This window comes from Carya illinoinensis, chromosome 5 (genome assembly GCF_018687715.1).
Source record: "Carya illinoinensis cultivar Pawnee chromosome 5, C.illinoinensisPawnee_v1, whole genome shotgun sequence".
NCBI lineage: Eukaryota > Viridiplantae > Streptophyta > Magnoliopsida > Fagales > Juglandaceae > Carya > Carya illinoinensis.
In genome coordinates this window covers 6,818,469-6,846,329 of record NC_056756.1, presented here as the reverse complement: position 1 = coordinate 6,846,329, position 27,861 = coordinate 6,818,469, and the positions used below count along the sequence as shown (strand labels likewise).

Sequence of the window (27,861 nt, the reverse complement as noted above, 5' to 3'; positions counted from 1 at the left end):
GAGCAGGCCCCCAGCCCATGGTCAACTATGTGTAATCGATTTCTTGCTCGCCAATTTTCTCTGTTACCTCTTTATTCTTTGCTTCGTTTGTTCCAAAGGCTCCTCCACCCCCATTTTTTTCGGCTCTCACCATTTCTACCTGGTTCTAACTTCTCTCGCTTCCGCTCCCACTCCCTTCTCCATCTCTAAAATTTTCACATGGAACTCGATTTCAAAGAATACCAATTGCGCTGCGAACTCAGAGGCCACGAAGACGACGTAATATATTCTCTAAATCCATGCCCTTGTCAAAACCATTCTTTATTTCACTTTTTCCGTCCTTTTTTTGACGTTTCATATTTACATTTTCTTTTATGTTTCATATTTACAATATTTATTACTTCTAAGTTATTTTAAACTTCTGTGAGTCGCTTATCATCAATTGTAAACTAGAGTTTTTTTTCCCCCTGTAATTTTCCCTGTTTCTAAAATCATTTCCACTGATGAAGATTGCTAATTTTTCAATCCCAGCATCATTAAGTTATTTGTGCTGTTGGCTGAAATTCATTTTATTTTTGTGTAAAATGCGATGACTAGGCTCGTGGAATTTGTGTGTGTGGCAATGCGGGCATAGCCACGTCGTCTCGGGACCGAACCGTGCGTTTCTGGTCCCTGGATCCGTCGGACCAGCGCAAGTACGCGCCCTCCAAGATTCTGTTGGGCCACACGAGCTTCGTAGGCCCGCTGGCGTGGATTTCTCCCAACGAGGAGTTCCCAGAGGGCGGTATTGTGTCCGGCGGCATGGACACGCTTGTTCTGGTGTGGGACTTGAGGACTGGAGAGAAGGTGCAGGCGCTGGAAGGTCACAAGTTGCAGGTGACCGCTGTTACGTTGGATGACGGAGACATCGTGTCAGCCTCAGTCGATTGGTGAGTTTGTGTGCTTAAGCTGAATTGCTTGTATAATTTATCCGAATTGTTGGTTGATATGAGCTGTGTGCCGTTTCTCATTATTGTTGTTTGTGAGTTCAAAGTCGTCCCTGATTGAAATTATTGCCAGCTGTGCATGATAATAGAAATGTAAGCATGGTATTAAGAATTATGTTGTTAACTCGTCATGTTGATGACTCAGAAGTTGTGTCATCTTCAGTCAATTTACGAGTTTTTACCTTGATGGATTATTTTACTCTCCCTTTATGTATGGGAACAAAAAAAAAAAAAAAATTGTTTCTGGAGATTATTTGATTGGTTATATATATTTTTAATTATTAAGAGTTTTATTATCAAGAATAGGCATAGCCAAAGTACACAGAATGTATACAAGAGGAAATACCTACATACAGAAGCTAAAAACATAGAAACAAACTAAAATAACTCCAGCATATCTTCACCATTCATTACAATAGCCTTAGCCCATAAACATAAAGTTTTGAAAAAAAATTCCCTAATTTCTTCTAATGACCGTTCTTTTCTTCAAAACATCTCCCATTCCTTTCTAGCCATAAACACCACATCAAGCACAAATGAATCATTTTCCAAATGGTAGCAATACATCGACTCCTCCCAACTCCTCTCCAACAAGCTAATAAATCGACCACTTGCTTAGGCATCACCCAAGCCATACCCATCCTTCCAAAAATCTCATGCCACAAACTCACAATGTAGAAACAAGTGATTTACTGATTCACCCTCGTTCTTGCGCATAGAACACCAATCTACTACACAAAATCCACGCTTCCATAGATTATCCATAGTCAGAATTTTATCATGAGACACCAACCAACAGAAGAAAGACACCTTACTTGGCACCTTAACTTTCCAAATGCTTTTCCAGGGGTAATCACATACACCTGACAGATTAATGCGTTATAATAGGAATGAACAGAAAATCTGGAATTTCCTTCATGAATCCACATCAATCTGTCCTCTCTTCCTTGGAGAATCTTCAACTCATATATTCTACTAAAATAATATGAGAAAACATTAACTTCCCAGTCATTCACATTTCTCACAAAATCAACATTCCATTGAATACTATTATTCAAGAAATAGATAGAATCAGCCACAGTTGCATCTTGCTGCCTTGCAATCTGAAAAAGTGAAGGGAAGACATTCTTGAGAGCTGACTCACCACACCAAATGTTGTGCCAAAAATATATTCTTGATCCATCCCTCACTTTAAATTTGACATGTTTAACAAACTCCCCCCAACCCATTCGAATTGACTTCCACAATCCCATCCCATGAGCACCTCTTACTTCATTTGAAATTGGTAACTTTTTTTTTTTTGATTGGTAATCAAGTAGTTTTATTCAAAATAATTGGCAAATCCCAAGTACACAGTGTATACTTGAAAAATACCTAACTAGAGTTTACAACCGAAATAAGAAAGTCATGGACATTTAGTCCATTACATACAATGGCCCCCACCCAGGAAAACAATGTTTTGAAGAAAAAAACTTTCAGCTCCCCCGTTGTTCTCTCATGGTCTTCAAAACTTCTATCATTTCTCTCTTGCCATATACACCAACACATGCATATGGGAACCATTTTCCATATTGCTGCCACCCGTAAATCTTCTTAAAGGCCTCTCCAGCAAACATTCCCAGTCATTTTCCAGGGGCATGGAAAATCCACCAATCTACGGGTCATGACCCATGCTTACCTGCCCATGTAGAGGCTAGGCAAACAGGGGTGGATGGAATGTTTGCCCCCGCCCCCAAGAGGGGAAGGAGTGACCTCGCCCTGTATATGCGGGTATCACCTTTATAATTCAAACATTCATTTGCTATTAAAGCAGAATCTAGTATTTGTCTTCTTCTCACAAAGCATTATGTGACTTTACGTATCCAAAAAAAAAAAAAAACATTCTGTGACTTCAATATAATCTTTTCCATCACCACACTCATGCTATTGGCCAGCACCTTAGATACTATCTTGGAAACCCCATTAACCAAGCTAAATGGCTTGAAATACTGCATAGCTGCTGCCCCCACCTTTTTAGGAATCAAAGCTATAAAAGTAGCGTCAAAACTTTTCTCAAATTTCATAAAAGAATGAAATTGCAGAAAAACCTTAATAATGTCTTCCTTCACTATATCCCAACAAGCTTGGAAAAAAGCCATAGAAAACCAGTCCAAACCTGGAGCCTTATCTTTTGCCAGTCCTTTAACAACATCAAGCACTTCTTCTCCTTCAAAAACTCTCTCCATCCATTAAGCACTTGCTTGGTCAATAGCATCAACAGACAATCCGTCTAGCTTTGGTCTCCACAAATATTCTTCCTTGAACAACTTCTCATAAAAATTGACAGCATGTTCGTCGATGGCCTCTTGATCCGAAAGCATATTCTCACCATCTTGAATCATTTCAATTGCACTGTTCCTTCTATGAGAGTTCGCCATTTGATGAAATTTTTTTGTACATTTATCAGCTTCCTTCAATCAACAAATCCTGGATTTCTGCCTCCAAGAAATTTCCTCCATTAAAGTGATCTTTTCCAGTTCAGCTACCAACCTTCGTTTCCTCTCCAAATCCTCACCTGAAATAACCCCTGACAACTCCCTTTCCTCCAAACATTGCAGTTGTTATAACAAAAGCTTCGTTTTCTTTTCAATGTTCCCAAACTCCTCAACATTCCATTTTTTCAGATCTTGTTTTAGAGCTTTGAGTTTACCAGCCAAAACAAAACTCAGAGTGCCATAGAACAAATATGAAGACCACTACTGCCTAGCCCTTTCCACAAAACTCTCATCCTCCAGCCACATATTTTCAAATTTCAAGTATCTACGGCCTCCACTAAGACCCCCACAATCTTGGTAACCTTTTCTGATTCAAATAAGGAAAACAACTTTCCCATGAAGCTGTAACTAGAAATCTATCTAGCCTCGACCATGTCCTTCCGTTGGACCATGTAAAATCTCTTCTTGCCATCAGTCAATCAATCAATTCTAACTCAAAAAATCAGATCAGAGAAATCATTCACTGCAATAGTGAAATGAGAATCCCCCACTCTCACTAGGAAACCTCTTAACATTGAAATCCCCTCCAAAACACCAAGGAAGATCCCAGCAACAGCAAATGCCTGCCATTTCATCCCATAAAGTTCTCCTATTGAACTCCAAATTGGGGCCATAAACGCCAGCAAAAGCCCATTCCACTCCATCATCAACATTCTTAAAATGACACGGCACCAAGTATTCTCCCACAAAATGATCTATCAACTACACAACCTTCCTATCCCACATAACAATGATTCCACCTGACGCCCCATCCGTTACTAATTCCACCCACCCCACACAATGACAACTCCACAAACTACTAACAATTGATTGATTGACCAATTTTAACTTGGTTTCCTCTTCCTCCATCTTACCCCAAACCCACATCTACTCAACATGTACATCAGAAAGTCTCAGTTAACATGATCGTATGCCTTTTCCATGTCTAGCTTATAAAGAATACCTGGAATTCCTAACCTGATTCTGTTGTCCAAACATTCATTGGCAATGAGAACCGAATCTAGTATTTGTCTCCCTCTTATAAAGGCATTTTGCGATTTAGAGATAATCTTTTCCATTACCGTGCTCATTCTATTTGCCAGCACCTTCGACAATAACTTATATACATTGCCTACAAGACTAATCGATCTGAAATCTTGTACCTCTATTGCACCAGCCTTTTTAGGGACTAAGGCGATAAAGGTAGCATTTAGGTTTTTTTCAAATTTTCCATGAGTGAAAAATTCCTAGAAAGCCAGTATAACATCTTCTCTCACCACCTCCCAACAAGTTTGGAAAAAAGCCATATCGAAACCATCCGGGCCTGGAGCTTTATCTTTATTCATTTTCCTAAGAACGTTATGTACCTCTTCCTCTTCAAAAGGTCTCTCCAACCACACCATACTAACTTGGTCAATACTCTCAAAAGTTAGGCCATCCACCTTAAGTCTCCATGCAATAGGTTCTGACAATAAGTTTTCAAAATGTTTAGCTACATATTCCTTCATTTCTGCCTGATCTGACGAGGTAATACCATCAATATTCAGAGACTCAATGATATTGAACCTCCTATGTGCATTAGCTATTCGGTGGAAAAACTTAGTGCATTTATCCCCCTCCCGAAGCCATAAAGCCCTTGACTTTTGCCTCCATGAAATCTCCTCCAATAAGGTCAGTCTTTCGAGTTCAGTTACTACTTGCTCTTCTCAGTTGTTCTCGTCGTCTACTTTCTCCAAACTTTGTAACTCTTGCAGTAAGCAATTTTTCTGTTTAGTTATCTCACCAAACTCCTGCTCATTCCAAGTCTTCAAATCCTTCTTCAAAGCTTTCAATTTTCCAGCCAACACCTTACTTGGATTACCCTCAAATACATAGGAATTCCACCAATTTCTGACCAAATCCACAAACCCCTCCTTTTTTAGCCACATATTTTCAAACTTAAAAGGCCTCTTACCCCCTTGCACACCACCCCCATCTAGTAAAACAAGAAAATGGTCAGAGCATAACCTCTGGAGCCTCTTCTGGGTCAGATCTGGAAATTGCAGCTTCCACGAAGGAGAAATAAGAAACTTGTCCAGTCTTGACCAAGTGTGATTATTAGACCAAGTGTACTCCCCTCCCATTAGGGGTATATCCATAAGGCCTAGCTCAAAGATAAAGTCCGAGAACTCCACCATTGCTGAATTTTGACGTCCCCCACTGATCTTTCGGTAGGAAATCTTGTTACATTAAAATCCCCGCTAATGCACCATGGGACCTCCCACCAAGAATAAAGTCCAGCCAGCTCATCCCACATCCTTTTCCTCTCCCTATCCAAATTAGGCCCATATACCCCAGCGAAGGCCCATGCAAACCCATCTTCTAAATTTTTGAAGGAACACCCCACTGCATACTCCCCCATAAACTCATTGGTGCACTCCACAACCCTCTTATCCCACATAACCAATATACCTCCCGATGCCCCTTTCGATGGTAAGTTTATCCACCCTACATATTGACAACTCCAAATGCTTCTAATAATTCTTCTACTAATGATTTTCAGCTTTGTTTCCTGCAAACAAATGACGTCTGCCTTTCATTGCCTTAACAAAGCTCTTATACGAAGACGTTTATTCGACTCGTTCAACCCCCTAACATTCCAACTCAGAATTTTTGGCTTCATTAACAAACTGCTCCAGCCCTTCCCTTATTTCTTCCCCTACTCGCACTTCCCTCCTTTCCTTCGTAATTTATGGACCATGTCAAGCGTTTCAGCTCCCTATCTCTTTTTGACCCTACACCCTGATGTCCTGCTGCAATGGTTGTAATCAAAGCTTTAAATTGCTCTTCATACCCCTCACATGATTTCCCCAAATAGCTTTGAAGGTCCTCAACCTTTTTTAATGGCCAATCAGTGGAAATACTAGGGGGAACCACGTTTAAAGGTGTGGGGTCCTCTCCTACAGCCTTCTCCTCCTCTGTTGGAAAACTAGTAGGATCAACATACCTTCCTCCTTATCCGAAGAACACTCTCCATCCACCTCATCCATTGTTTTGTCTTGTATCCCCTCACACGGCACCCCAAAGCCCTCTTGTATCTCTTCAGACTGAACTAATGGTGTAGCCACCTGCTCTAGTGGCTCAGAACAGGTCACTGGAATATTCTGTGAAGACCCACTCGAAGAAGACCCTCCCTGGGCAGCTCCCGAACCATTGCTGAAGAGATTGGGCTCAATACTGTTGCTTAAAGTCTCCACCTCCCTTTCCGGCGACTATACAACCACCGGTGGGGCCTCGCCTGAGCCGCCGCTCATGGTCGGCCGGTTTTGTGCCAGAACCACCCCAGGACTCGGGTCCATAAGTGTAGTACCGGGCTCCCTAATTAGACCCTCAATCTTGGCCCCCTCCCTTTCCGGTGACTGTACGACCACTGGTGGGACCTCGCCTGAGCCACCTCCCACCGTTGGCCTGTTCTGTGCTAGAACCACCCCAGGACTCGGCCCTAAGGGTATAGTATCGGCTTCGATAGGCAGACCTGAAACACACTGTTTCGGGTCTTTTTCACGCCAATTCAGGCCTGGGTTTTTGCTCAGGCCCAGCCCGTGTACTCCCTTGCCCAGACCCAGCCCGTGAACCACCCCTTTGCCATTTGGATCCTCCTCTCCTCTTTGGCCCACTTGTCTCTATTTTCCAGCCCCAATCCCATTATGTCCCTGCTTTCCAGCCCGTGGGCCACAACCCACTATCTAGCCTAACTCCACTTCAATCCCTTTATTCTCCTCAACACACCATAACAGCCAACATATATTGACTTGCAATGCATCTACCTGACACTTCATCTCCTGCAAAGCACTCAACACACTTTCCTCATTCAGACCAGCACTAGCTCTACTAGCTTCCCCCTTAGCCTGCAACCCATCCCTTTGCATACCTACCCCTCCTCTAGCGCCTGCCAATGCCTCAGAGTGATGTGAACCCTTGACATTACTTCTAGCTTGTAGCACCTCCCTGTAAGACCTGTAGGAAGAGCTTTGTGATGGTTGTGAAACTGCACCACCAGTACAGCCAACTTCCCTTAGTGCCTCTGCCATTTTCCTCCACCCCCTTCCTTCCCTATCCTCTAGAATAAACAAGAAGTTCCGGTATCCACCCCCCCATATTCCATCAGCTCTAAGAAACATCCTCTAGAGTTAGTACGTTTCTGTGCAACATACCCCCTATCACCTTCTCTATGTCTAGAAAAAAACTCCTTCCTACCAACCTTCAAGCAATCCTCTAAAGCTTTTAAGAACCACCTTCCCGTGCCTAACCTTAGGCTAACCTTTTTCACCACCTTCCAACCTTTCTCGGTCTTGGTAAATGGAGAACCTGTGGGCTTCTTTAACAGTTCGCGAGGGCTACGACAAGGTGATCCATTATCACCACTTTTATTTGTAGTAGTCATGGAGGTTTTGAGTAAAATGGTGACGACGGCAGTAGGAGGAGGGTTTTTCTTTGGCTTCTCGGTTGGAGATTCACACAGCCAAAGCACTATTTCTCACCTTTTGTTTGCAGATGATACTTTGCTGTTGTGTGAGGCAAATGCAGGACATATTCAATCACTGAAGGCCATTCTACTTTGTTTTGAAGCTATTTCGGATTGAAGATTAATCTTGATAAGACAGAAATGGTCGCAGTAGGGGATGTAAGTAACATGAGCAGATTGGCTAACATATTGGGATGCGTGGTCTCTTCCTTGCCAATGAAGTATCTTGGGCTCCCATTGGGGGCTTCTTTCAAAGCTAAGTCTATTTGGGATGGGGTTTTGGAAAAATTTGAGCGTAGGTTGGCTGGTTGGAAAATGTTATAGTTATCCCAAGGGGGGCGGCTCACTCTTATTAAGAGCACTCTCTCAAATCTTCCCACATACTATTTGTCTCTGTTTCCTCTTCTTGCTAGCATTGCATATAGAATGGAAAAACTTCAACGTGACTTTTTATGGTGTGGAATAGGAGAGGAGTTTAGGTTTCATTTAGTGGGCTGGGATAAGGTGTGCAATCCCTTGAGAGATGGCGGATTGGGGGTTAGGAATGTGAGGATTCTTAATAGGTCTTTACTAGGTAAATGGCTTTGGCGATATAACAATGAGAGGGGAGCTTTATGGAAAGGGGTGATAGATTTGAAATATGGTCGTGAAACGGGGGGTTGTTGCTGAAAAGAGGGAAGGGGGTCCTATGGAGTGGGGTTGTGGAAGTTCATACGGAAAGGATGAGATTCTTTTGCTAGTAATACTTGATTGAGCTTGGGGGATGGAAGAAGGATACGCTTTTGGAAGGATTGTTGGGTGGGTGACACAGTGATGCTGGAGGCTTATCCAGCTATTTACAGTATTGCAAGGGATCCAGATGCCATGGTGGCTGATTTGAGGTTAACTATACAAGGTTCACAAGAGTGGAATATCAGCCTAAATCGGGAGGTACATGACTGGGAAGCGAACATGCTGGTGGATTTTTTTAACTTGCTGTATAACATTCCTGTTGCTGCCACAACTGAAAATGTGATTATTTGGAGACCCTCTAGGAAAGGAAAATTCACGGTACGCTCGTTTTATGACTCTATTACTGGGCAACAAGGACATTCTTTCCCTTGGAAGAACATTTGGAGGACTAAAGCACCAACAAAGGCCGCCTTTTTGTGTGGACAACAGCCTTAGGCAAGATACTGACTAATGATAATCTGAGGAGAAGGGGCCTTGTTATAACGGACTGGTGTTGTTTGTGTCAAAAGAGTGGGGAAACAGTGGATCATCTACTTTTACGTTGTGAGTTTGCTAGAGACATATGGAACTACTTTTTCAGCAAGATGGAAATAGCATGGGTGATGCCAGGCTGGGTGGTTGATCTTTTGGCATGCTGGAGAGGTATCACTGGGACGCCACAGATTGCAGCTGTTTGGAAAATGGCCCCTACTTGTATTCTTTGGTGTATTTGGAGTGAACGTAATGAGAGACTTTTTGAGGATCATGAACGTTCCTTGGAAGAGTTTAGGAGTTTCTTTTGGAAGACTTTGTTTATGTGGGCTATTGGGTTGGATTTAAATGGGCTTAGTTTTCATGATTTTCTTGTAACGGTTACTAGTTCTTAAAAAGGTGTATGCTTTTGTATACCTCTAGTGTACTTGGGCTATGCCTATCCTTTTATCAATGACATATCATATTACTTATCAGAAAAAAAAAAAAAAAAAAAAAAAAAAAAAAACCTTGGTTTCCTAAAAACAGATCACATCACCCCTCTACTTGTGGATCAAATTCTTCACACGGTGATGTTTTCTGTAATCGTTAAGTCTTTGTACATTCCAAGAGATTATCTTTGGTTTCATTAATTACTGTTGGCGACTCTTCCCTTGCCTTTATCTCTAAAGGCATTTCCTCCCCTTGCATTATAATTAATCAAACAAAACAAATGCTTCAATTCCCTCTCCTTTTTTAAAGTTGATTTAGCCTTTGATGGCTGCCCAGCCTCAATAGCTATAAGAAGAGCTCTAAATTGTCCCTCATAACTATCACACGAAGTTCCTACACACTCCTTAATTTCTTCCACCTTAACACCCAATTAGAAAATTTATTATCCCATTCAATTCCTGGAGGAATAGAACACAATGGCACCGGAACCATTTCATCATCTGACGCAACCAAATCTCCATATATACTGTTCTCAGTTCTCAGGACTTTCCCTATCACCAAGAACCAACTGTATCTCTAAATTAGCAAACAGTGTACAAGAGACACCATTGTCACTTTTCTTGGTAGACCTAGAGACCTGCTCATTTCCTTCATCTTCCTCCACTTCCTTACCCTCTCTCATCTGCACTGCACCATCAAAACATAGTGTATGAGATGCCAGAACCTGAATCGATCCCTCTTGAGTTTTAGCTTGTTGAGAATCATCCTTTAAGACCACGGGAATAGAGGAAAATGACTTCCCTCCCTTCGCCAGAGTACCCTTATGTGAATTTACGGCCACCATTCGACCCTTTTGTGTGGATGACCCATCCCTTTGAGCCTTAGAAGAATTGAGCGAGCCAACCACAATATTCTGGTTTTTCAAATTAAGTTGCTGGCGAGATTCTGATGAGAATTTGGACGCTGGAACACCCTCAGCAGATTACCCCACTATTGATGACCTGCTCTGTGAACTCTGGCCAAACGTTGGAACCACCGATGCCTTGGGCTGGGCCTCATCACCACTTGGGCTTTTCGAATGTCGCTGCCCATTAAAAGACTTCATCCTCCACTGTTCTGATTTAATTGCTGGGCCTTGACCCAGTCCAACTCCCTTATTACTGGTGGGTCCAATCAGCTTCCCCTTTACTTCCTTCACATCTTTGACTCCCAATAGATCATGGTCCAAACCCATCAACAAGCCCAATCCCCCATCTACTGTTTTCAACAAAGATTCGACCTTTTGTTTCCATCCTATGAGCTCTGCCTGAACATGCCAGAGTGACCCTTCGACTTCTCTGAACCTCTGCATCACCTTGGAAGGAGAACCGTCAGTCCTTCCAACCAGAATATTCCGCTGGGATTCAACGTTCTCACCATCCTCTATTCCTATTCACCAACCCCTGAACATCCTTCCTAATAATAATATCTTCCTTTAACTGTCGAGAACCTGAATTCCTCAACTTAGTGTTCAAAACTGCTGCTAGGTACGAAGCTTCCCAAGAAGGATTGTCTACTCTAGAAGGTGAATCTGCTTTCCTCTCTTTACCTTTGGGTTCCTGATAATTACCACCTTTATTATACAACACCTTTTTTCCCTCCATAACTGAACAGAGGATTTCAAACCCACCAGCTCTCTCATTTTTCTCACAAAAACAGCCCATCCACTCCCTTTCCATCCTTCAGGAATTACAAGTATACCCTGCCCTTACCTCAACCAACTTCACAAATCTACCATACGAGTTTTGACACCTTTGGACCAAGAAGACTTTGTTTCCCTCTCTTCTAGTCTGGTAAGGTTCCATTCTTCCCGCTTGTCTCAAACAGTTCTCTACCACCTTAGCCATTCAAAGAATCATATCTCCACTAAGAGAAAGAGTCTTTGATAACTTTCTATGCTTCTCTGAGATACGGAAAAAGTTGCCACATTTCCTACTAAATTCAAACAACTTAGGCCTCGTCTGGTTACACAGATGAGATGAGATGATATGTTTTGAATAATAATGAATAAAATATTATTATAATATAATTTTTTAATATTAATTTTGTATTAGGATTTGAAAAAGTTAAATTGTTTATTATCTTTTGTATGAGGATTTGAAAAAGTTGTAATGATGAGTTGAGATGAGATGAGATGAGATGAGATGAGATGAGATTTTTGGTTTTGGTTAACCAAGCGGGGCCTTAGTTTCAATCTAGAAACTACCCTCCATCTAAAAGCTAATGAATAATAACAGAAGAAAACGAAAGAGATTAATGCAAAAACTAGAATAGATTAAAGATTATTTCCAGCGAGAAGCACTGGAAATAGAAGACGAAAGGACATAGTCTGGGAGACTGAGAGACGAAAAGCTAATGAAACTTTTTGCTCATAAAAAAAAAATCGATTTAGTACTTTTATTTTGTAGCCTTATATTAGTTCCCTAGAGTTCATTTGTATTGTTTTGGCCTATTCCAACCAGTAATACCGGTTTAAAACACTACCGCTGCAACCCCTTGAATTAATTCTATCAAAAAGAATTATATTCATTGTTTTGCTCAAGTGAATTTATCAGATTAAGTGCCGAGGGACACAATTCAGCTAAATTATCATGGAAGGCCAAAGGAAAAGAGAACGTATTAAAAAATCCATTAATCAATCAAATGGGAAAGAGAGCAGAGAGGTCTGCTTTCCACACGCATGTTAAAGCAACACTTAAATCACTTATGGAGCTTTCTATCAATTTGGAAGTCTAAAGATATTACCGTGCCCAAGCATGTGAAAATCAGGAATAAGAGAACTGCCATTTGAACTGCATGGCTTGCTACGTGCGAATATTTTTGCAAAATCTGTGTGATGTCTTTATATCTGTCACTTTAATTAAACATTGATATATGCATATTATGTTTTCATTTTGTTATGTTAGCCATGTTATTTGAATTGTAATTTTATTGCTTGTGTATATCCACAAAGTTTAGACTCATATTTTCTTAATAGTTTCAGTTAGGATCTTATTTGGCTTCTTTGGTGCAGTACGTTAAGACGTTGGAGAAAGGGCCAATCCATAGAATACTGGGAGGCACATAAGGCAGCAATACAAGCAGTTGTAAAGCTGCCTTCAGGCGAGCTTGTTACAGGTGTATTGAATTCAGTGGATGGGTGACAAGTAGATATTGTTTATTTTATTTGTTAGTTTTCAAACTGACTGTCATTGGAATCAAATGCTTGGATCCAACTATTGCTCTGAGGATGAACTTACATTTGTTTTTTAACCATGATTTAGGTTCAAGTGATACAACGTTAAAACTTTGGAGAGGAAAGTCATGTGTACAAACTTTTGTTGGGCATTCAGGTACTTTGATCACTTTAGCTATAAGTCAGAAATGGAAGAATCTTATCATGAGGCTTATGATTTTCATGGTATGATTGGTAAATATTTTGACATGGAAAACCTGCACAGTTTTAGTACTTTAATCCTTTTTTATGGGCAGTGCTTTACATGTCTGAGTTTCTTAAGCTGTGGAGATTAGCGTGATCATATTTTCAGCATTCCAGGTAGTCATAACATTTTTTGTTGCTCAAGTGTGAAAGGCTTACCAACTAGAAATCTCAACTTTTGAGGAGCTAGTCCTGCAGAGTGTTGAGTTATGCACCTCATAACTTCAGGCTTGCCTTCCCCCTCGCCCCCTCCAGATGGTTATTTCAATCAATTAGATTACATATGATGGCACCTTTCATCATGTAACTGATTTTGATTAAGGTGCAAATATAATAGTGGTGTGGCTTGAATTGAAAATAATTGGAGAGATGCACATTATCCTTGACGCAGTTTGTGGAAGTGGTGATAAATACACCCAAAAGTTGGCCACAATGATTAGCCAACATTGGCTGATCTACAAAGATAGATAGTTTGAATTAGAATTGGAACATATTCCCCATGAATTGCAAGTGCAGTGAAAGTTTTTCAAGTGTGGACTATTCTAGGTTTAATTTTGTTCGTTTTTTAGTATGTGGGTTTAATTATTCTACTAACAGAGGATGAAATTAATTGATGAACTGCATAATTTATTGCTCAATTTTTTGGTGCTAGGTAGTTATTATCTTAAGCATGTATCTGTGTGGCTTGTGGATTTGCAGATACCGTTCGAGGTTTGGCAGCGATGTCTAGTTTGGGAATCCTTTCTGCATCACATGATGGGTAGGTTTTTCGTTGCAATAGTTTTGTTATCTATATCCTGTTTTGGGTGTTCTCTTTTAACATTCATTTTCATGAAGCGCATTTTTTGGGTTGAGTGCCTAATGTGATGGGGAGGCATTTAAAGCAAAGAAACTCTGGAATCGAGAACGAAACATAGGGAAATAAACCAACAAAATGGATTTAGTTTGATGGCAAAGAGACAAGCAGCTAGCAGACATTTGAGTCAAGGTGCCTTCTTAGTAGATTAAGGATATGCTTGGGGAATGAGATGTGATTAGATAGTTTGTAAATAGTAGTGAGATAGTTTGAGTTGAGTATTTTTTGGGTTTTGGGAAAGGAGAGAGAAAAAGTTGAATAAAAAATATTATAAAGTTAAAATACTTCCTCACTCGTAGAATGTTTTTAGGTACCTGATGTATACTTCCTGTATACAAGGGCCTGTTTTCTTATGATCAATAATATTTATCTTTTACTTATAAAAAAAATATTGTTAGAATATAGTTTTATAATATTATTTTTGTTTGGGAATTTGAAAAAGTTGAATTGTTTTTTATTTTTTGTTTGAAAGTTTGGGAAAGTCGTAATGGTTAGTTTGAAAAAGTTGTAATGATTAGTTTGAAAGTATTTGTGTTTGAGTGATGTTTGGGAAGGAGATGATGAGAGGGATGGAAACTTTTTCCAAACAAGCCCTAAGTTTTCTAGTAGGAAGCATAGAGAAGCTGGATCTGTTGAAGCATTACTTACCCCCATAGTTATGGTTTTTCAAGTTACATTATTGGTCCTTTTTTTTTACTTTATCAATAAATTATGATGGGAAAAAGGTGGAGAATCTTATAAAAAAAAGCTTGAGAATCGTGAAATTTATATATCCTTCCATGTATAGTTTGACATATTTGTTACTGTTTATGAACTAAAAAAAAAATATTTTGTTACTGTTTATGTGAATAGTCACCTTATGTTGCTACTGAGACACTATGGATTTTAAGCAAACTGTTGCATTCCCAGCAAAAGAAAAAAGAAAGCGTGGGATCTACCATAGATCTACATTGCATTCTGTTGGTGCCTTGATTATTGATTGGTTATAGGCAAAAAGGTTTCTCTGGATGGCCGGTTGGTAATTCTGTGATTAAACAATTATCTTCCCTATTCCGTGATTTTGAGAGCATAAATGGTAGCAAAATGGTCTTCATTTTGAATAATCATAGGTGCTTCTTAGTGATTTATGTTGCATATATTTGTTGATTAGGAAAGCTTTGTCTTCTGTTGGAAATGTTGTTCTCTTTCATCTTTTGCTCCCATTTTTCCCAATTCCTCTTGAATTCTCAAATTTATCTTATCCTTATTTTGTTTTGCATGTTAGGTGACCCTAATTTCTATTATTTTCGTTCCTACAGTTCCATAAGGTTGTGGGCATTAAGTGGTGAAGTATTAATGGAGATGGTTGGTCATACTTCCATTGTCTATTCGGTTGATTCACATCTCTCTGGACTTGTTGTCAGTGGTAGTGAAGATTGTTCTGCAAAGATATGGAAAGGTAGTTCTATCTGGTTTTCATGCTTCGTTTTGGAGAAACTATTTACAGTGGATTCTCTAATGTTATTGTTCCTCATGCTGAAATTGTAATTAAAAACTAAGATGATATTTAAGGTTATGGAATGCTCTATCCTTAAAAGACTTGGATGTGATAATTTCTATTTTGCAATCATAAAATAAAACTTTTCTGACTAAGGGGCAAAAGATTTGCAGAACCTTCATATTTGGAGCTGTAATCTGGTGATGCCTTCTCATTTCGTTCTTCTTCAGTGAGAATATAAATGTTTATGAAGCAGCTGTAGTTTTTATTGGCATTGTTATATCAGTTGTGTTTGTTAGTTAAAGATGTCTTATTGCAACCACAATGGATAATGTTTGTTCTCGCAATGTAATTTGTTCCATATGATCTGTCTTCTTGCAACCTCAATGGATAAAATTTTGGTTCTTGCAAAGTAATATGAAAATATTACCTCTCTCTTTTCCCTATTACAGCAGGGGTGGTCAAAAAAATTGAGAGGATTTTTAGAAATTTCTTATGTGATGGTATTGGGGAGGAACATAAATTTCACTTGGTGAGTTGGAATAAGGTTTGTACTCCGGTGTCTACTGGAGGTTTGGGTGTGCGGAATTTAAAGCTTTTTAATAAAGCCCTCCTTGGGAAGTGGCTTTGGAGGTACAACAATGAGAGAAACGCATTGTGGAGACATATTGTAGATGCTAAATATGGAAGGATGTGGGGAAATTGTTGTACTAATGAAATAAAAGGGGTTTTTGTCAAAAATATTATGGAAAGTCCATTGGGATGGTGGGATTTTGTCAAAAATATTAATTTCAAAGTGGGGACTGGGACTAATATTTTCTTTTGGCATGATGTTTGGTGTGGTAATTCACCCCTTAAATTAGCATTCCCTAGCCTTTTCAGGATTGCTAAATATAAAGGGGCTGCTGTGGCTGATTCATACTTGTTTTCTAACAATATACTGAATTGGAATGTGGAATTTTCTAGAGATTTACAGGACTGGGAAGTGAGTGAAGCTGCTGATTTTTATGTAGAACTTTATAATTCAAAGATTGATCTTATCAGGGAGGACAGATGCTGTGGGTTAATGATAATAAGTCCAGATTCTCTGTGAATTCCTATTATAAGGTTTTAAATAGTCATGGTAATAATACGTACCCCTGGAAATGCATTTGGAAAGCTAGAGTGCCCAGTAAAGTTGCATTTTTTCTGCTGATTGATGTCGCTCGAGAAGGTTTTAACTACTGATAATTTGAGGAAAAGGGGTTTATATGTGATGGATTGGTGCTTCATGTATAAAAAAGATGGTGAATCTGTTAAGCACCTGTTTCTTCATTGCGAAATGGTGACTGTTTTGTGGAATGAGTTATTCGCAAGGGTAGGCTTTGCTTGGGTGATGCCTTTTCATGTGGTGGATTTTCTTGTCTAGTTGGGAAGGTGCTGCAGGTTGTGGAGGCAATAAAGTTGAGTGGAGGATGATTCCTTTGTGTTTGTTTTGGTGTTTATGGCTTGAGAGAAACGGGGGGTGTTTCCAAGATTGTGAATGCACTATGGGGGAATTTAGGGATTTTTTCTTTAGCACTTTAAATTTTTGGGTGAACAATCTTGTGAGGGATATGAATATTTGTAATGCTGTTCTTTAATTTTGTTTTGCTTTAGTTTGTATTTTGGTGTATTCTCTTGTACACTTCCCATGTACTTGGGCTATGCCTATGTACTTGGAATAAAATTTCTTATTACCTATCAAAAAAAATATATTTCCTTCATAGCCTATTTTTGGATAGAATTAGGTGTCTCATCTTGTATACTTCTTGTGTACATGGGCTCCATCTAGTTTCATTCCTTTCAATAAAGTTTCTTACTTATTACAAAAAATATATATTTCCTTTATAGCTTGGATGTTTATCTGGGCAATGATGTCATGTTTCAGATGGAGTTTGTGTTCAGAGCATAGAACATCCTGGTTGCATTTGGGATGCCAAATTCTTGGATAACGGAGACATTGTAACTGCATGTTCAGATGGAGTCATTCGTATTTGGACGAGTCATCAGGATAAGATTGCTGATTCTCTAGAACTCGAATCCTATGCTTCCCAAATTTCCCAATACAAACGAAGCAGGTATGATCATCCATCAGCTTCCAGTTCATGATGCATGGGATTTTTTTGCAATTTTGGAATAAATAAAATTTAGATAAGCATTCCTATATAATAGATTTTATTCTGGGGACATCCCTCTTTTTCTCATTGTTTTAAATATATTATTACATTATGAGCCCCTTATCTGTTTGTGAAATTCCCGTAACTTTTGTTTGAATACTGTAGCTCTTTGTTTATTTATAATTAAAAAAGTAATTTCTGATTTCTGAATTTTATGATTATCACATGTTATTTCCATTTTGGATCAACTTTACTCATCAGCTTTTTCTCATCTGAATGTCTGCTTGTTTGTGTTAGGAAGAGGGTCGGAGGATTGAAACTGGAGGATCTACCAGGGCTGGAGGCTTTACAGGTTCCAGGTTTGATTAATAATACTGATCTCTTCAAACATTAAGTAAATGTTATATTAGTTTAATTGACTGAAAATACTTCAGCTCAGTTGCTGGGTTGATATACATTTAAAGTTGGGACGGAAATTTTTTTTTTTTTAATTGAAATAGTTGTAATAAGGATGTCTGTATTGAAGTCGTTGTAATAAGTACTTTTTAATGTATTATATGTTGGCAGTATAAATCATATTACTCAATGAAAAGGGGGATTTTATTCCATAAAAGTTCTGTAAACAAAAAGTAGGAAACATTTCTTGCTTGTATGGTTTGCATGCACCTGGGCTTTGTCTTCAATTTTTTTATTTCCAAAATTTTCTAAAGATTTTTTTTATCTACTAAATAAGAAGAAAATGAGCTTCCATGAATAATGCAATAGAGACTTTTCCTTTTCCCGTCTTCTTATGTATGCCAAAACCTAGCATTCAGATGTTTCTGCAGGATTGTTATGTTGTACCAGATCGCTGTCTGATACTGATTTATATAATTGTATTTCATCTTCACTTATCAGGCACCAGTGATGGGCAGACAAAAGTAATCAGAGAGGGCGATAATGGTGTGGCATATGCGTGGAATTTAAGAGAACAAAAGTGGGATAAAGTAATTCATGGTTTCATTTTAATAACCATACCAACAAGTTGCCATATGGTTACATCTTCCATTCAACATTAATTGTTTTCTGATCTGGCGCTTGATACACTCTTTCTTTTCAATTTTGTTTTCTTTGTTTTAATATTTGGTTAGAATACTATATACCCTGTATCTTTGTTCATTTTTTTTTTTTTAAAAATTGGCTTATTTGCTTTTGCAAATAGGAAATCACGACAACTAAAAATTTGTTAATTTTTTTTTTTTTTTTCTATTGTAGAAGCTAGTGAACGATCTTTTTGTGTAGAAGGCCATCACATCCAATTTTCTGTTTGATACTTACAAAGCCATTGTCCATGTTACATATTTTTGCACTTTTTTCTGTCTTTCCCTTGTTTGTCTGACTTTGTTTACATGTTTTTATTTTTGTAACCTAGTTAATTGGTTTTTTTTATTGTGCTATTTTAGTAAATTTCTGGCCTCGATATATTTCTTTTCACTGTCCTGTGTTATATCATTTTATCACTAGATCGATGAGGAATGTTTTTGTTGCAATTTCTTAGAGTGTAGGATTTAAAAAGCATCCTTCATTTGGATGAGTGTAATTTGGTATCTATTTTGCCTGGGGTTTGAAGCAGTTTTGCCTTATTGTAAAGTTGTCATTCACTTTCATGCTGATGGTTTTAATGATGCCCTAATCTTTATCCAGTTATTTTTTGTTAGGTTTCATTCTCTTTAATGCATGCATAAACGTAATTTTGGATTGGGTTTTAGCTGGACTATTACAGATTTTATAATATACAATGTTCATATGGTTTCTTTGTTGGATTCTTTTACATGCTGAGTTTCTTTTGCATTTTGGTTTTCCCTATTTTTCAGTTTTGTACTTTAGAATATTTTATCTTTTATCGAAACTTTTTTTTTTTTTTTTTTGTTTAGATTGGTGAAGTTGTCGATGGACCAGATGACAACATGAAGCGTCCTTTACTTGATGGAATTGAGTATGACTATGGTCAGCATCATATGTTGTTTCGAAACTTGTAATATAGTTGCCTTTTTTCAGCAATGATTAAATCTTTCATTCTTTTGTTACTCAGTATTTGATGTCGATATTGGAGACGGCGAGCCTATTCGTAAGTTGCCTTACAATCGATCAGGTATTAATTTTGTTGGTCTTGTGTTTAGCTGCGGTGGTTAAATAATTTCTGTATTTGTTGCTCTTCTTTTTAATTGCTGTCCTTTAACATTATAATGGTGATTTTGCTGTCTCTATTTTTATCTTAAAGCTTTCGCTTCTCAGTGTTGATGTTCATCTATTACTGTAATAAAAATAACACCAAATTATATATTTCCAGAAAATCCTTATGCTACTGCTGATAAGTGGCTTCTCAAAGAGAATCTTCCTATTGCCGATCGGCAACAAATTGTGGAGTTCATACTCCAAAATTCTGGACAAAAGAATTTTAACCTGGATTCATCATTTCGTGATCCCTATACTGGCTGTGAGTATAATGTTGTTATGGCTCTGTCATGAAACATTTCTGTTTATAGAAGCAGTTGATTCCTTTTCTCTCGACTAATATTTTCTTTTGCTGCAGCTAGTGCTTATATACCTGGCGAACCCTCCAGCTTGTCTGGTATGCATCTGTATGATTATATTGTTTAAAAAGTTAAATGTTACTATTAGCGTTTGTCACTTTCTTTTAGTTTCACCTATGTTAATAATCTCTTCCATGCTTTCTTGATCGAGATACTCTCTTATATGCTTCTCACTTTGAGACTCTCTCTGAGGCTCTTTCTTCCTTGTTCTGGTTTATTTAGCAGCAGTTCCAGCGAAACCTACTTTCAAGCACATTCCTAAGGTATGCTCTTATGGTTGAATGTAAAAAGGTTTGGATGTATCTGTCAAGTGTTTATTATGCATTTTCAAAAATAATATAGTAAACAGTGTACCTTTTTGGAATTGTACTCCGCCGATCCCTTTCACCATTTTAGAGTTGGGAGTAGCACTTTTTTTAGCTGAGTTGACTGACTTGTAATAACTTATTGATAATTGGTTTACTCTGAGATGCTTACTCTGCCCGGTATTGTTTGTCTTTATTTCTGTTAGAATACACTTCAATTGTATTTCTCCACGGTATTGGTTGTCAGCTGTTTGATGAAATTATGAGTTGTATTGCACAAATATCTGGATTTCTTCTAGGGTTTTGATTTTCAGTTATACAGTGGAACAATGAGTTCTATTGTACAAATTTCTGTTTTTGCTGTTTTTGTTTATATTCTTTCAAACATATATTTTTATTCTGTTCATTATATGGTAGTTTGGCCAAATCATTGGCTTTTTAAGGTTGTTATGAATCTTTTCTCCCGAGTTTTTTGGGTAGAGTTTATTTTGATATTCTTATTCTTTATTCGGAGGCTAGTACTGTTTGTTTTATATCTAGTTGGGAATCCTTATTTCAATATCTTATCTAATGCTGGTTGAGATCATAAAGTGGGTGATTGAAAGGAGATATGCTGCTGGTTTTATTCATCTGGTCATTTACTTACCATTGTTCTTCAATCATTTTGTTCCCAGAAAGGAATGCTTGTTTTTGATGCGGCTCAGTTTGATGGGATCCTCAAAAAGATTACTGAGTTTAACAATGCTCTACTCTCTGACCCAGTATGTTCTTTGCATAGTTTAAGGGCACATCAAAAATTAAATTCTGATTCGTTAAAGATAAGAGTCTTTGATGCTGCTCTGTAATTTACCAATATTAATTCCTGATTAATGTGGATTTATTGGCAAACTTTTGTAGGAAAAACAGAAATTATCGATGACAGAGCCTGAGCTTTCCAGATTGGGTGCCATTGTCAAGATTTTGAAGGACACATCACATTATCATTGTAGCAAGTTTGCAGATATTGATGTTGCTTTGTTGCTTAAACTGCTAAATTCATGGCCACTTGCAATGATCTTTCCAGGTTAGTCTGCCAAACTTTTAAGGCACATGATTTTTCCAGGTTAATCTTCATGATTTTCATCTAGCTTTTTCTAGGCCCTAGTTCCTAGCTTGTATTTAGGTTTCTGCTTGTATACTTCCTGTGTACTTGGTCTATGCCTATTTACTTGCTTTAATAAAACTTCTTATTACTTAATCATATTATATATATATTTATATATATATAATATTGGACTGTGATTTTGCTGTATTATGCTCATTTTCTATAAAGATGGAGTAGCATTATACTTCAAGGAAAATATTTGTGCTAACTTAGTTGGCCTTTACTATCTGTCTGCAGTTATTGATATTTTGAGGACCAGTGTCCTCCACCCAGATTGGGCGACTTTACTTGTCAAGCATGTTGAAGCTGAAAATGGTATCCAAGTTAAAGATGAGCACCAACTGTGTCTTATTTCTGAAAATGCACCATGCAAATGGTTTAATTGCTTTTGAGTTGTGCCATTTTCAGTCCTGGAATCACTTATATGCATATAAAGAATAACCATTCTGAAATTGTCAAGTGAACTTATTATTGAGGTCTTATCAGTTATTTATTTATTTATTTGGTTCTGGCCAAATTGGATCTTTACTCAAAACTTTGTGTCTACACAGATGTAGTTATGGAAACGATCAAGAAAGTCACGAAGGATCCAGCTATTCCTGCAAATCTTTTAACAAGCATCCGTGCAGTTACTAATCTATTCAAGAATTCATGCTACTACAATTGGTTACATAAAAATTGTAGTGAGGTTGGTATCCCTTCTCTATTGTTATTTTCCAAGTTTGACCACATGTTGTTGGCAGTGACATTAGTTTGGTTGTAGGTGTTGTTTGCCTTTTTGTTTGTGTATGCGTCTGTGAGCAGGTGGGTGAGTTTTGGTGTTTTCTATGTGTTCGCTAATAGGTATGATATTGATTTATGGCTTCCCAATTCTTGCTGGCAACCACCTCTTGCATCAAATTAGTTGTTGCATATACATTTTTCTCTTTTTGCTGTCTTATTATATTCTTGAAGCATTTCCTATGAATATGTTGGAACTTCATGTTTTCTCACTGACTTCAATTTTTTTTTTTGGTCTTTACCCTTTTAGTTTCTAAAGCAATATCTCTGACAATTCTTGTGATTAAGGGGTTATTTGGGAATAGAGATGGTTTCATCTCATCTCATTTCTTTCCCAAATATCACTCAAACACAAACGCTGTTGCTTCCAATATAGTTTTGACTTGATTAATATCACAAATATAAAGAACATGATTCTAGCAGTATTTGGGGGAAGGTTTTTTATTTGATTTGAGCAAGTTCTTGAAGTATTTCACGATAAAAAATAGCCAGCTCTTGTTGCTAAGGTTCTTGTCCATTTTTATTTGGGCTTTATTCCCTAGGGCTGGGTATGAAAGGACTTAGCTTGGTCGAGTTTCAACGACATCCAAAAGTTTTAATCAGTGATTTATTAGGATTTTCTTTGCTGTTTACTCTCCTTTCCAGTCGGGTCTCTTTGCTTTACAAGGCTTCACGTTTTCCTTATATCTTTTGCGTTTCCATCTGTTTTTTGAGGGTTGTCTGGGGGATGCCCCTGTGCTTGTGCAGTTCATGTTTCCTTCTGTTTATACTCGTTGACCAAAGAAAAAATTCTTGATTTCCAATCATGTTTTGAATCGGGGGGAAATATCATGCGTTACTGGATTGAAGCTCAAAATAATTGCTGATTTTGTTGTATTGAGTATGTTTTTAAGTTTAGTCAATGTTTTCTCATATACAAATGATGATATATTCTTTTTCAAACTGATTTTGCAGATTCTTGATGCTTTTTCAAGTTGTTATTCATCTCCAAATAAGAATTTGCAGTTGTCTTACTCTACCTTGATACTCAAGTAAGTTATTCTTGACTGTTGTCTTACTCTACTTTATACTCAAGTAATTTTTAACTTAAACATGTAGTTGTCCTATTTAAGAGAAGATGATTTGGTCCACAAGCAGAACAGCCCACACCTTTGTGAAGGGAATCATTTAAATCGTGCATCATAAGCTCAAATTTGACCTATATATACTGATAGCATAGGGAACTATTTTTTATGTATATTATATTATTGTTGACGCTCCTGAGGAAAAGGTAGAAATTCAGGCATATGTTTATTTACTAATAATTCCATGCCTGCCATGTCACAATTATACTTCCCGTAGCTATCTAAGTTTGGCATTGACCTTTAACTTTTCTTGGTGAGCTTCACAGTTATTCTGTGCTGTTAATTGAAAGGAAGGATGAACAAGGTCAATCTCAAGTTCTTTCAGCAGCTCTTGAGGTATGTCTAACTCACATGTCTGCCAATTTGCGAATGTTTACCTTTCACATGCTTTTCTAATTTGAAGTTTTCTTGTGGGGCCTTTTTCCCCTCATTTGGCCTTTCCCCCCTTGGGGTTGGCTCAAGTGGTAAGAGCCTTGGTCTTAATGGCATGCTCCTTCTAGGTCCAAGGTTTGAAACCTTGGGTGCAAACAATTTCTTGGGGCCATGTCCCATTGGTGAAGTTAATTGGGGATGCATTACATGGGTGTGGGGTTTAATTGGGTAAAAGACATGTTGCGTTTGCACGGTCTCCTGATTTCTAATCATTAAAAAATTATTATGTGGGTTGGTTGTAAACTGGCAATTGAGTTCCACCATAGCATTTTTTCGTCATAGAACAAATATTAGATGTAGGGATGGCTTTTGGTCTGTACCGCATGTATTGTTTTTTTGAAAAGCTGACCCTAAGGACCTGTTTGAATTTCAGCAAAACCCTTGGGATCATTAGATGAATTTTCCCTTATTTCTGAATGATCTCATTTTACATTATTTCTGAATGATCTCATAGAGCTTTTTAGAAATGAGAATCATCAAAATTCATGTATTATGATCTTACCTTAAAAAACATGATCTTTAGCTATGGTTTTGGCAGATTGCGGAAGAGGAAAATGTAGATGTTGATTCAAAGTTCCGTGCTTTAGTTGCCATTGGATCTCTGGTATCATCTCTCTCTCTCTGTGGGGTCTTGATTATTGGCATTTTATCAGTTATTCAATTATTGTATATGGGTGACGATGGTGGTTGATTTTGTTGAAGATCTGACCATCCTGTGTAGGTTTTTAAAGATAATCCTTTCACTCTTGGTGTATCAATACTACCTATGAAATGATTGTTTGAAATTGAAAAATGATCAGATTTACTTTTGTGAATGAGTGTGCCAAGAGAAGTAACTTGTCAAAAAAGTGAATGAACGAGAGGTTTGACCTGACTTCCATAGTCTTTTGTTAAAATATGAGAGATAGAGAGCTGAGATTGTGAACCTAGACATTTTTTCTTCATCGTATAGGTGAAATATTAGTGTGCTAGTTTTTTTTTGTCCAAAAGGCAGTGAAATAGTGTAGTAGCTTTTTTCTCCAAAAGGCAAAAATATATGTTTTGCCTCTTGTACATGATGTTGTGCATCCATGAAGCCGAATGCCTGGATCTATAATGTTAAGCATGAAGAGGGAGAGAGTTCGAAATTTAGTGAGAAAGAGTCAATGAATAGAACTTATTAAACATAATTCGAACTGGTTGAATTGCAAACGTAGACTTGTTGCATCGAGAAAATGTTTTGGTCGCATTTATGCCTCTTAATAGCATTTATCCTTTTAGCTGACCAATTGTTTTCTTTAGTAATATCTTTGCTGTGTTCCGTGATGCAGATGCTCGAGGGTCTTGTGAGAAGAATTGCCTTGGAATTGGATGTTGAGAGTATTGCCAAAGCAGCAAAAGCTTCTAAAGAAGCCAAAATTGCAGAAATTGGAGCTGACATTGAAGTGTTAACTAGAAAGAGTTGAAACTCTTAGATGCTGGTAACTAATATTCTAATTCTCGACAACTCCTGTGAAATGTGTATGATATGAAAGACTGGGAGATGCATGCATGCATCTGTAGATGACATGCGCACATACTAATGCAAGCATGCAACACACACGCAGATGCACACTGTTCTGGAGATAGCTTCCACAATGTGGTTTATGATGTTCCCTAGCAATTTGTCATAGGTAGACATGAGACATGCGTCAGTAATTGGCTTAGCTGATTTAAGAGTCGGTTAAAGATTATTTTATACTTACCGCCACCACCCAGCCCGAGTTGGGAAGCTATTATATTATCAACTTGAACGGAAGAAATTTAGAGCCTCAAGGTATTCAGAGGTTCATGGGGATTTGGTTGGAATCTTCATCTGCCTGCCTATGTGTGCACGGGTATGCATTATCATACATGGCCAATGCGGTTATGTTTGAATGAAGGACATGGTCCTTGATAAATCACAATAGCAAGAGGGGATTTTTTTTAGGCCAATCCCGCGAAGTGAGGGATTTCAGGCTTGTTTTGCTGCGTCTAGTATACGTAGCTGATACCCATTTTTCCACTTTTCAGGTTTGGTTACATCAACAGCTTTAATTGATACTTGATAAAGAGATGAACATTCGAGAAGGTTGATTAGACAGACTCCACAGAATTACGAAGGTGAGAAACCGGGTCTCCATTTTCCGTCGTGTACCATGGAAATACTGAAATTGATGAAGACGGCCGAGAATGTGATTGTCACGAGCTTTCATTTTCTATTTCATGGAATTAATCGAATCTAGCTCAGCCCCATGGAGTTCATCTTTGCTACAAAATGGTGCATGATGCCTCTTTAATTGTGTAGCTGGCCTCAGTTGTACCTACCATATGCGCAGACCGACCCTTGATTGAAATAATAGCTTCAAAGATATGGGAATTTCACATTTCGGGATAATCTGTAGCTTTTGTTCTTGTATGTGTGCAATCATAGTGAGTAATATCAGAGTTAATGTTTCCTTTTAATGGGTTTCAATTCAATGTCTTGAAAATATTACCACCACCTTGCAAGAGATATGAGAGGATTTTGCTCCTTGAATGTGGCCCCGTACGAAGGTACAATTCAATTGGGAGGAGTCTCAAAGTTTCCTCAGGTCGCATAACAAAGTTTCTGGTGGTAAAGCATGCAAAAGATTTTAAGTGCATTCTTAATAATATAATTTATATATTTTTAAGAAAAAATAAAGAAGGGAGAAGATGTAAACAAAAAAAGGAAAGAGAATTACTGCCAAATTTCACTTCCACTTGGCATAGAACTTTTGGTCACCCCAAAGCAACATTCTATTCAATGGAAGGCGAACGTTCCGTTCTTTTAAGTGCAAATGCCTCGGCGCTATCCGCTTCTCCAAACTGAACGCGAAGTACTGCGGGAACTTCTTCAGTTCCTCCACACTCCTCTCCATCTCATTCACCAAATACTTGTACTTTGGCCAGAGATTATTATCAAGGCTGTAACCAAATATCGCCGGCAATCTAACGCATACCTTAGCCGCCTCCTCGTGCGAGAACCCTATGCTCCGCAGGAAGCCAATCTTCTTGCGCAGCTTCTCCGCCCGCGTGTTCAAAAGATGCGCGTTCAGATTACTCGGCGTGCTCAGGTTCTGTACCCCCAACTTCCTCAGATAATTGAGCGTCGGGCGGAGACAGAACTCGACGTCGGAGAAGAGAATGCTTGGGCACCGGAGGATCAATCCACATGAGTCTTCGGGTGAAGCGGGTAACTCCGCGGTCAAGAAGTCGAAGACTGGAGTGACGTCGGTTGGCTCGAAGGTGGTGGAGAAGAGCTGGGGGCAAAGAAGGACGAGACGTGAGAAGTCGGAGTCGGTGAAGCCCTTGGACTTGAGGAAATGTACGGTGGCGAGAATGTGATCGACGGCGTCTGGGGAGGGGAGCTTAGTGTTGTTGGTGGAGGGGTGGAGTATGCGGAGGGCTTTGAGGTAGCGGAGGTTCTCGCGGTGAGAAGTACGGAACTTGAGGTAGAGAGGTACAGGATTTGCAGGGAGAGAAGAAGATATGGGCTTGCGGTTGGAGGAGAGGGATGGGATGGAGAGGGAGAGGGTGTGAAGCATGCTTCTTTGGTTATTGAGGGATTTTTTAAGAGGGTGTTCTGTGGTCGGTCGGTGTTTTCGGGAGGATGAAGAAGATGATGGGTGGGTACCACAATGACACGCCAGCAATGGTTACATAAAATTTTAGGAAAATAAAATATCTGCTTTTGGGATAAACTAACGGCAATGGTCGTTACGGCTCGTTGTTCAGTTCTGAAACTGGGAGACCGTTCCATAATCTACACAATGGAGGCTTTAAAAACCACCAAAGCCCGAATCCCATATCTACCTAATACCCTCTTCCTCAAATCCAATCTTCTCCTCTCCACCTTCAAACTTCAACCAATTCCCTGTAGTTCCAAAACTCGAGTCTTCCCAGTTCAAGAGTTCTGTCATTCTCCCTCATTTGCAAG

The 27,861-nt window shown here is 38.5% G+C and overlaps 2 protein-coding genes across 3 annotated transcripts; one reads left to right on the top strand and one right to left on the bottom strand.

Annotated features, from left to right (window-relative positions):
* Window positions 1-69: 69 nt before the first annotated feature.
* On the top strand, window positions 70-26,376 carry LOC122309688 (phospholipase A-2-activating protein). Of its 2 annotated transcripts, none has more exons than XM_043123263.1 (23): window positions 70-258; window positions 577-908; window positions 12,670-12,773; window positions 12,920-12,988; window positions 13,774-13,834; window positions 15,229-15,368; window positions 17,317-17,506; window positions 17,843-17,904; window positions 18,443-18,531; window positions 19,459-19,531; window positions 19,617-19,676; window positions 19,875-20,021; window positions 20,118-20,156; window positions 20,344-20,381; window positions 21,098-21,184; window positions 21,321-21,486; window positions 21,805-21,882; window positions 22,119-22,255; window positions 23,302-23,378; window positions 23,738-23,807; window positions 24,442-24,507; window positions 25,214-25,363; window positions 25,935-26,376. In XM_043123263.1, exons 1-22 carry the CDS (start codon window positions 199-201, stop codon window positions 25,346-25,348), a joined length of 2,280 nt encoding a protein of 759 aa, XP_042979197.1. In that variant the 5' UTR covers window positions 70-198; the 3' UTR covers window positions 25,349-25,363; window positions 25,935-26,376. The 2 variants fall into 2 exon arrangements, with proteins under 2 accessions (XP_042979197.1, XP_042979195.1); XM_043123261.1 differs by having other exon boundaries at window positions 20,341-20,381.
* On the bottom strand, window positions 26,370-27,815 carry LOC122309691 (transcription termination factor MTEF1, chloroplastic). Its single transcript, XM_043123268.1, has 2 exons — window positions 26,627-27,815; window positions 26,370-26,511 (listed from the first exon to the last, which is right to left on the bottom strand). Exon 1 carries the CDS (start codon window positions 27,467-27,469, stop codon window positions 26,636-26,638), a length of 834 nt encoding a protein of 277 aa, XP_042979202.1. The 5' UTR covers window positions 27,470-27,815; the 3' UTR covers window positions 26,370-26,511; window positions 26,627-26,635.
* Window positions 27,816-27,861: the final 46 nt, after the last annotated feature.

What these genes read in the sequence shown, in the direction of transcription:
- LOC122309688 (XM_043123261.1), top strand. Translation starts at nt 199, where the DNA reads ATGGAACTCGATTTCAAAGAATACCAATTGCGCTGCGAACTCAGAGGC. An exon ending in AACTTTTGTTGGGCATTCAG is followed by an intron (nt 12,989 to 13,773) that starts GTACTTTGATCA and finishes GTGGATTTGCAG; the next exon opens with ATACCGTTCGAGGTTTGGCA. An exon ending in GAGAACAAAAGTGGGATAAA is followed by an intron (nt 18,532 to 19,458) that starts GTAATTCATGGT and finishes TTTTTTGTTTAG; the next exon opens with ATTGGTGAAGTTGTCGATGG.
- LOC122309691 (XM_043123268.1), bottom strand. Translation starts at nt 27,469, where the DNA reads ATGCTTCACACCCTCTCCCTCTCCATCCCATCCCTCTCCTCCAACCGC.